The 10193-nt window shown below is 51.3% G+C and overlaps 1 protein-coding gene across 2 annotated transcripts in view; it reads left to right on the top strand.

The window, feature by feature from the left end:
* The window catches only part of PFDN1 (prefoldin subunit 1), a 29131-nt gene extending 19211 nt beyond the window's left edge, over positions 1–9920 (top strand). For both annotated transcript variants that reach the window (XM_085236343.1, XM_085236341.1), the window contains one exon: positions 9725–9920. Coding sequence is in view for 1 of the 2 variants with exons in the window: in XM_085236341.1 (XP_085092467.1) it covers positions 9725–9808 (84 nt within the window). In the remaining variant the exon portion in view is untranslated. The remainder of the gene's footprint in view (positions 1–9724) is intronic.
* Positions 9921–10193: the final 273 nt, after the last annotated feature.

Here is a 10193-nt window from a genome sequence, read left to right on the forward strand (position 1 = left end):
GAAGCCTGAGCAGCATGCTTACCCCTTGCTTCCAAGGCTCTGGATGGATCTGATGACTTCTTTCTTTAAAGCTTCACAGTCCATCTTAAAGGTTGTTTGTGAAAAGTGAAGAAGGCAGTAAGAGGGTTGCTTTCTTACAGCCTACCTTACATGTATTTTGTGCTGTTTTCCTTCTATCCAGATCACATAATTTCACTCTCAGGTAAATGAAAATTGGTTGTGTGCAGTTCGTGTCCTGTAGCTTTACAAGGGAACAAATACTTTTCAGTAATTGCAAGGAAGAAATTGTATTTTTTTTATACTGGTCCACATCTCTATGCTAGATTTGTTAGATAAAGATCAGATAGATATGTGCTCTGCTCTGAAACTTGCTTAACAAGTTGGTCATATGTTAAGTAGTGCAGAAGTCACCAGTTGCAAAATGCCAAGTTTTAACCTCACAGAAGGAGGAGAAGGAAAATAATCACATTTAAAGGGAATTCCCAGCTCTCAGAAAGGATCTCCCACCAGTTCAGATGCAGAATGGCTTATGAAAGCTCCTCATCCCATTTCTGTGAAGCATGATTGTAGGTGATGCTCATTTGGGTAGAACGACCTGAATTTATAGTGTCGTGTGTATGATGCACACAGGACTGGAGTTTTCATTTGCAGCAGTCATTCACAGCACAAAGTTTTCAACCTTCCCAAATTTTGCAAGGAATGAGCTAATTAGTAATTGTGTTACCCTTCATTGCACGACATGACTGCAAAGTAAGCACACAAACTAGATGAAAGGGCAAAGGCCTCACGAAGGGGGAACTGGGATTTGACAGCTTTTTTTTCTCTCTGCTATTCCTGCCTTTATTTTTTTGTTGGATAATTGTAGATTATAAAGGCAGGATAATAATATGTTGATTGCTTCCTTTAAAATCCTTCAGAACTTTGTTACAGAGACACTTTCAAAATAAGTTTTATCCCAGAGCTTACTTTGGGATTTTTGGTTTTGATCTGACACACAAATCTAATGGAAAAAGCTTTTCAAAGCAGTGCTTTGGCATTCCTTTGTCAGTCAGGGGAAAGTGAAGAACATTATGCACTAATAAAAAAAAACACTTCTTCCGCTGTCTAAATGTCTGTCCAGGAGCATGCATTTTGTCATCAGGGTCTGAAAATGTTTCTTGTTTCCTCTGCTTAGCATTGAGCTGCTCTTACAAATACGTTGAAATCATTTGAGCACCAAACTGATAAGTCTTTCTTTGTCATTTTAAACCAGGGTCTGATTCATTGTCAAAGCTCTTCTTTGTACTTAGGGCTGTGGAAATAACCAAAGCAACGAGCGGTGCTGGATGTGGGTCCCTCTCCAAATTCCTCCTTGCATGAGTAATAGTTAGTCACAGACCCAGCGCCGCTGTGCCTGCCTGAGTCACCCGGCCCCAAGCAGTCGCTCCTTGCTGCCCTTTGTGCCTGGTGATTCCAGGGCTCTGGGCAGGGGGATTACACGTACCTGCCGCCCCCATCTCTTCTGTCTCGCCCAGAGAGAACAGGAAGCGATTATTTGGAAAGCGTGCTGATGCGTGTGGGAGGCCTGACCCAGCCCTGAGTCAGCTTTGTGGAGCCACACCTTGCTCACCAGGTATGCGGGAGGCTGTCACGACTTCCTGCTGGCCTCGTGCTGCATCGGGTCGCTGCACTGCTCTGCCCGAAAGCATGCTCCTGGGGAGACGTGGCCGTGTTCTCCCTTTTGCCCATGAGCCCACGGGCATTGGCTGGGGGAGGGCTGGCTAGTCAGGCATTCATTTCTTCTGGTTGCTGACTTTCTGAGTCTTCTACCTCTACAGATGTAGTTTTTCTTCAAAAATAGCCTCCTCGGGCCCGAACTGTAAGAGCTAGATGGAGATGTGGTTTGGTTTTTACAACAGCCGTGGTGCTAGCAGGTGCTCTCATCTGCTGCGCTGGCTCTGCAGGAATGTAGAAACTGAAGCACTGAGTGAAGGAACTTACCATGTTTTGCAAGAAGCACATTTCCTCCCAGGCTGAATGTGGGGATTTCAGCTCTGGGGTGAGTTTCTTCCCCAGTTCTCTGTATATGACGTGACTACTGTTGTGAGGCTGCCAGGAGTGTGGTATCGGGCTTCAAGCAACATTTCTGAGAGCTGTCCTCTAGAAGGATGTTTTTTTCCAAGAAGGAGTGTTCCAATAGGAGTCTACACTGCAAATATATTTCTGCTGCCACCTACTGAAACGTTCTCATCAGCTTTCCCTGGTAGCCACCACTGGGGTAGGGTGCACAAGTTCACTGGAACAATCCATCATTTCCCGGTCACAGAAAGCACTGGTCTCCACCTCTAATTAAACGTGCTGCCGTGTGGCTGGTGTGACAGTTATGTGTGGTGTGCCTTGGCTCAGTTGCAGAAGGCTCCTTGGCAGATTTGTTCCCCTGCCCGTTACCTTGCCCCTTCTCTTGGAGAGCTGCCTCCCTTGGTACCACACTGGGAAATGGTGAATGCTTTCCTGCAGCACATGCACCTCCAAGCACTGCAGAGATGATGTTGGAAGCCCTGTTGGCAGTGCAGTAGGTAGGACCAGCACAGGATGGGGGCAGGTTTGCACCAGTATTTCTTAAGCTGAGCAGTGGGCCCAGGTGAACCTCACAAAGTTCAACAAAGCTGAGTGCACAGTCGGTACCTTGGTGCCAGCACTCTTTGCTATCAGTACAAGTTGGGGGACAAAAGGATAGAGCACAGCCCTGCTAAGAAGGACTTTGGGGGACTGCTGGATGGTAGTTGGACATGAGCCACCACTGTGCCCTTGCAACCCAGAGAGCAAACCATACCCTGGGCACATCCAAAGCGGCAGCCAGCAGGACGAGGGAGAGGATCTGCTCCTCTGCTCTGTGCTGTGAGACCTCACCTGCAGTGCTGAATCCGGATACGGAGTGCTCAGCACAGGAGAGACATGGAGCTGTTGGAGCACATCCAGAGGATGGTCCAAAAATGCTCCCAGGATGGAGCACCTCCCTGTGAGGACAGGCTGAGAGCTGGGGCTGTGTGGATGGAGAAGGGAAGGTGAAAGTGGACTTCTAGTATCTGAAGGGGCTGTAAGAAGGAAGGGGACAGACTTCTTAGCAGGGACTGCTGTGACAAGATGAGGGAAATGGTTTCAAACTAAAAGAGGGGAGACTTAGATTAGCTATAAGGAAACAGTTTTTTATACTGAGAGCGGTGAGGCACGGGGTGCACAGAGAGGTGGCGGTGCCCCGTCCCTGCAGGCAGCCAGGGTCAGACGGGATGGGCTGTGGGCACTGATGGAGCTGTGGTGTCCCTGTGCACTGCAGGGCTTGGACTGGACGGCCTCTGGAGGTCCCTTCCAACACAAACAGTTCTATGATTCTAGATCTCCTTCCTAACTGAGGCAGACTGTGCTGCCTCTCTCTAGTTCAGATGGCTTGAAAGTGATTGAGTGTCCCCATTGCCTTGTGGAAAGAATAAGTGAGGGAAAACCCAAGGACATGAATCATTGCTTCTCCTCCTTGGTGGGTGGCATCATCATGCTGCTGTCAGTGGCTGTCGTCAGGAACCAGCTATGGTCCTTTCCTATTGCAGTTCACTCTTAAGCAAACTACAGACAACTTCCTGAGAGCAATAGCCCTGCTGCTTGGAAAGTCTGAAGTGCATCTAAATATTTGGTGGTTGCTGTGTCATTCCTGGTGTCAGTATGCCACACCACGCTGCAGCGTGAGGCCGGGGAGGCATGGGGCTGCCCCCTGTGCTGCCCATGGACTGTTTGTGTCTCCTGCTGCAGAATGGCTGAGTGCTGTTCAGGAGATCCTCCTTACCATGGAGGAGTTTCAAGTGGAAATCTCATTGGGCACAGTGAGACCCTGGGCAGGAGAGTTGTGTGCTGTGGCCTAATCCTACGACAGCCCATGTTCCTCTGGAGAAGGACTTTCTGCAGCTGAGGGTGCATTCCCTGCTCTATCATGGGATTTGCTTATCACTTTCCCAAAGAGTGTGCACACAGAGACCGCTAGGAATGCCAAAAATGACCTGATTTAACTTTAGGGATAGTGAAACTAAGCTAGCACGTTTATTGAGACTGTCACAAGATGAGTTATATCAGGGCACCTATTTGAGGCACTGCATCATGTCTGAAGACTCCAGGGCATTCTTCCACAGCAATCTTCTGTGTGTGGGAGGGGTGTGCCACAGAGGGCTCTGGTAGGGACCTAAGCATGCATCATCCTCACACGTTGGGAGTTGTAGGAAAGGAGTGTAAAAAAAATAATAAAAAACAACAACAACAACAAAAAAACAATGTGAGAATGCACATCCACAGAGCCATGTGTGTTGGAAAAGGCCTCTGGAGCTCATCTTCTGACCTAAAGCGGGCTCCTGACAGTGGGTTATACAGGAGAGCATCCAGTGGGTTCTGAGTCTCTCCAGTGAAGGAGACTCCATCACCGCTCTGGGCTGCCTGTCCCAGTGCTCTGTCATTCTCAAAGAAGTTCTTTCTCCTGTCCAGGTGGAACTTCTGCCTTTCAGTTTGAGCCCATTGCCCCTTGTCCCGTTGCTGGGCACCACTGAAAAGAGCCTGCCCCCGCCCTTTAGATGTTTATAAACTCTGATAAGATCCCTCCTCAGCCTCCTCTTCTTGCTGAGACCCTGATCATCATGTGGCCCTCTGCTGGGCTTTCTCCAGCAGCTCTCCATCTCTTTTCAACTGGAGAGCCCAGAACTGGACACAGTGCTCCAGATGTGGCCTCCTCAGGGCAGAGTAGAGGGGGAGGATCACCTTCCTTGTCCTGCCTGCCACGTTCTTTCTAATGTACTCCAGGATACCATTGGCCTTCTTGGTCACAAGGGCACACTGCTGGCTCATGGCCCCCTGTTGGCTACCAGAACACCGGGTCCTTCTCTGCAGAACTCCTCTGCAACAGCTCAACCCCTAACCTGTACTAGTGTAGGGCCATACTTGTCCTTGGTGAACCTCATAATTTTTCTCCCCACCCAACTTTCAGCCTGTCCAGATCCCACTGCATGGCAGCGCAGCCTTCTGGTGTGTCACCCACTGCTCAGAGCTTTGGATTGTCCAATATCATTCCATTGCTAGATCCTTCAATTTGCTGGGAGATGTTTGAGTTTAGGCACCTCATACTTCTGGCTGCAGGCCACTAATTTACAAGCTGAGGTAAGGAGACAGAAGTAAAATTTAAAGAGCAAAAAAAGCAGAAATTGAATGATAAGCTGCTGTTTGAAAAAGAGTAGCACTTGTGAGTTCTAGGCATAGTGCAGTCCAAATGCCCCAAACATAGTGCTGTGTGAATATGGTGCTTTGATCATCTGAATCTGATCCACAAGGAGCTGATGAATGTTTTTTTTCTTGCTGTGGAATCTGTGGATGCTGGCTCTTTAATCTGAGAGGAATGCACAGTCTGGATGTGTCATCGTGGACAAAGCCTGGCTGCTGCTCTCAACGTGATGCAATAGCAGTGGAGGTGGGAGGTTTATGCAGTGTCAGGAGGTCACTGCCTACATCTGCTAACCACAGTGGCTGTTTCTCAGAGCTGTGACCTGCAGGTGTATTTGCACTAAATCCAGAATTTCCGCAGCAGCTGCTGAGAGCACATAGTGTGGAGCTGATCAGGGAGCAGATTGTGGGAGGTTACCTGCAACAGGGAGCAAAGTTCAAGCTGTGACACAGGGTAGTGACAACTGGAAGTACTTAGGGCATTGCTTTCATTGTGTGCACAAGCACCTGGGCACAGACCTGCCCCTGTGGTGCAGTGAGTGGAGCCTTGAGGGTGCTATCTCCTCCAACTCCCAACCAAGGCTGGGCATTCTGATGCTCCAGGCACTGGGTGCATTGTGCCAGGTTGGCATGTGCCATTCCTGCCGCTTGCCCCATACACAGAGTCTAGGAGGGCTGCAGGAGTGCCTTGAGATGGGGAAGGCTCCCAAGAACTGGAGGGCTGGAGTGAGCAGGGCCAGGCCTGGGGGCAGCCCAGGAGAGCCCCAGCATGGCTGCAGGGGTACTGAGAGATGCAGGGAGGACTGACCCTGCAAACAGCTTCAGGAGTAGGAGGGATGTGTTCTGCTGTCTGGAGAGCAGATCTTGGCTGTGGGTTCTGACCCTCTTTCTTGGTGCCAGGGAGCTGTTAGTGGTTCCAGAAGGCAGATTTAAGTAAAAATATTTTTTAGGGCTAGCTTTTGGAGACATCAGCAAGTCTGTGGTTTACTTTGCTGCCAGTTTCCTGGCTGGGAAAGAGAACTTGTTGGCTATAGAATTAGTGTAAAGAAATTATGAAACTGCACACTTGGAAGCATTAACTGCACTGGCTTTCTCCAACTCTGCTCTCTGTCAACTGCTCTCCACATAGCCTGGGCCTTGCTAACTGCAGTGGCAGCAGGGCTGTCTCACATGTTCCAGCGTGGGTGGCAGTGCCCTTCCTGTGCAGGGGAGCAGCTGAGTAGGAGGAGTTGATGCGGCTGTCTCTGCAAGGAGTGGCTGAGATGGAATCTGATGGGTGACAGCCTCTGAGGTGCAGGTGCAGGAGTTTGTCCTGTTCAGGAGCAAGGCAGCTGGTTGGATTTCAGTATGCTTTTCAGTATTCAGTATTGAGCATGCTGCCCTTTTGGAAATTTGTTGCTGCAAATCCTGTTATGTCTCTGAGTGCATTCAATTGCCTTCTGGGCTGCCTCCTGCTCCTCCTGCAGCAAAGGCTTCTTCTGAGGCTGTAGCCTCAGGTTATTCCTCCCTGCGTGAGAGATGCTAGAAATGGTGATCACAGCAGCAAGGCAGTGTTCTGAATCTTTGGGAGCGGAGAGCAGCTGACAGAGAGCCGAGCTGGAGAAAGTGCTTCCAAAAAGCCAATGCATTTAATGCCTCCAAGTGTGCAGTTCCATCATTCCTTTAATGCCAGGCAATATCAGGTGCAGGAATTGCAGAGGTGGAGTCTGGGAGGCCGCAGAGGGCATTCCTTGCACAGCTAGTGGCTACCAGCAGCCCAGCAGGCTGGAACGGGCTCAAGGATGACTTCAGAGCTGTGCTGCCAGCCCCACAGAGCGGCCTGGATGGGTGGGGATGTGTCAGCCCCACTGGCTCACAGCACTGCTCCCTGGGAAAGAGCATCAGACACGCTGAGTTTCCTGTCTAGACCCCGGTAATTGTGGTGAGAAGGGGATCAGTGCAAGTTCCTGCTCCCTCTCCTGTAGTTACCTAAGCAGAAGCCATGCTACAGCTCCACAGGAAGGAACACTTTGCTTCTGCCACACATCTTGGAAATACAAATCCTGGCCTGCTCAGAGCTGCCAGTGTCCCCAGCAGCACAACGCTGCATAAGGATCCACATGGGCACCGTCCTCACAGCAGCAGTGTGCCGAGCCTGGTCCCTGCCCAAGCCCCTCATGCCTGGGGAGGAGGGGCTGGAGTTCCTGTCCCCAGACGTGAAGTCCCTCAGCATCATGCAGAGCAGCATGGGAACAGCGGTGGCTGGGGATGTCCTGCCCTGCTTGTGCATCAGCGCCGGCAAGGCATCTGAGCAGGGACCCACGCTGGGCCGCCTCCCAGCAGTTTCCTGAAAAGCAGCTCTTGTAGAAAGAGGCAAAGAGGCATCCCACGTGTCTGGGACCACATCAGGGAGACAAGGAGCCCTTTACTGTACCCCCTAGCCCTAGCTGTTGTTAACAACCTTTACTGTTTAAATGAAAGTTCTTCAGTGTTCAGAAATGGGAGCGGAAGGGATGTCCTCACGGGATGGGAATTTCAGGCGGGTGTATGGAAGAGTTGCAGTGGGTCATCTATGGGAGTGCGGATGGCAGCAGGACTGCACCATGTGTGAATGGGTTTGCTTCTATGTCACACACCCCAGCACCCAGCATTCTCACAGTGTTGAGACCATCAGCAGAGCACCCACTTGGCATTTTTTATCACCCTTTGCTGCTGACAGTCACTGTCCCTTGGCACATGTCCAGCCCACCTGGCCTTCCACCAGCAGCTAGGTGCCATGAGCACAGGCCAGCACCAGCTTCTGGTGGCCACATCACCCAGTACCCACACTATACCTGAGCCCTGCTGCTGCTCTGCTCCAGAGAAGTGACGCTGGCGGTGAGTGCCCCTAACAGCACCCTCCTGTACCTGGGAAGTGCTGGGAGCAGTGCAGCTCTTCTTAGTGCCAGTGGAATTTGGAGGTCATTCATATCGTACTGGGTTCCTCTGCCTGTGATTGGGAAGTGGTTCAATGGAGATGTGCCCTTGCAGCCCAGGGAGCAAACCATGCCCTGGGTGCATCCAAAGCAGTGTGGCCAGCAGGGCGAGGGAGGGGATCTGCCCCTCTGCTCTGCACTGTGAGACCTGACCTGGAGTGCTGCATCCAGTCAGGGAGTCCTTAGCACAGGAGAGACATGGAGCTGTTGGAGCATGTCCAGAGGAGGGATGGAACACCTCCCTAGGAGGATAGACTGAGAGCTGAGGCTGTGCAGATGGAGAAGAGAAGGCTCTGGGGGAACTGAGAGCGGCCTTTCAGTATTTGAAGGGGCTGTAAGAAGGAAGGGGACAGACTCTTTAGCAGGGACTGCTGTGTTAGGACAAGGGGAAATGGTTTCAAACTAGAAGATTTAGACAGATATAAGGAAAAAGTTCATTACAGTACGGGCAGGGAGGCACTGGCACAGGGTACCCAGAGAGGTGGCAGTGCCCAGTCGCTGCAGACAGCCAAGGTCAGATCGGATGGGCTGTGAGCACTGATGGAGCTGTGGGTGTCCCTGTGCACTGCAGGGGATGAACTGGATGGTCTTTGGGGGTCCCTTCCAACACAAATGGTTCTGTGATGCCCCAGGCTGAGGCCCACCTCCTGTGGTGGTAAGGATCACCCTGCTGGTGCCCTCCAGTATGGGGCTGCACTGCGTTCATGGGGACAGCCCTTGAGCCATGGGCAGGGCTGCCTTGTGTTCATGGCCCACAGTGGTTTCCAGTGGGCTCTGCTAAAGCATCAGGCACTGGCGTGCCCTGCACCAGGGGCAGCTCTGGGACAGCATGGGGACAGAATTGCATTCTGCAGGCCTGGCACCCATGAGAGACTGTTGTGTCTGTTGTTTGGAGACCCAGAGAAAATAGTCAGGAGAGCCAAGTGCAGATTTTCCAGTCACCTAGGAGAACCCAGACTAGCAGGAAAAAATGCTGCCTGTTGAATTCCTATCTTAGGATGCACAGCTTCGGTCTGCTTCCCTGGCAAGCCTGGGATAATGAGAGATGATTAAAGAAACACACACGTTCTGTGGTGACAGCAGGGGATTTCTGAACACGCAGCAGATAGAAAGGAGGGTCTGGTTTCTGAGGATGCCCAGCTGGGAAAGAACCTTCTTAACCCAAGTGTGAAGGGGTTTCAGTGGCTCTGATGACAGCACAAGTTGTGGTACATAAATTTACCTCTGGGCTCCAAACATGATGGGATCTCATTTCCTTTTCTTTATTGCTGCAGTTAATTTAGCAGACCCTTTGTAGCTCTGCTGTTGATGCAGCCGAGCAACTCTGAGGAGGTTTCAGAGGGAACAAAATTCAGTGTATGTGACCACTGCCCAGCCAGAAAGGCAAAATGCTGACACTTCCAGAATGCATCTGGGAATGACTTCCCTCCTGGGGAAGCACCGCGTCCTGCACCCCCAGCAGTGCTGGGGCTCTGCCCTGGATATGCTTACTGCTGCCGGTGCCAGGCCAGACATCAACTCTTCCCTGGGTTTCTGCCTTGCAGCAGAAGAAGTCCTACCTGGAGCGGAGCGTGAAGGAAGCAGAAGATAACATTAGGGAGATGCTGATGGCCCGGAGAGCGCAGTAGATGAGAGTTCCTGTTGGGCCATGGGTGGACCTGTGCTGCTCTCTGGGTGATGCTGACAGCTGTGCTGTGATGGATGTTACCTGGCAGATCTAATAAACCCTGCTGCAAAGCCCATGTTGGCTCGTTGTGTCTGCCGGCTGCCCCTGTCATATGGCAGCTGCCTTCCTTGCTGAGTTTTGAGGAATAAAGGAGGGGCAGGAGTTGGGGTGGGTGCCCTTGGGGACATCCTACTTTGCTTGCTCCCCCATTGGTGGACACTGTAATCAAAGCAAGCTTGCACCAGCGCCTCCCACTTCTCCCTACTCCTGGCTGCTGTTAATGGGATTTTTCAGTGGTTTCCCACCAGCAGCTTGTTGGGATGTCACAGTGGCTGAGCTGCACTTGA

Source organism: Meleagris gallopavo, chromosome 15, assembly GCF_905368555.1.
Source record: "Meleagris gallopavo chromosome 15, MGAL_WU_HG_1.1, whole genome shotgun sequence".
Taxonomy (NCBI): domain Eukaryota; kingdom Metazoa; phylum Chordata; class Aves; order Galliformes; family Phasianidae; genus Meleagris; species Meleagris gallopavo.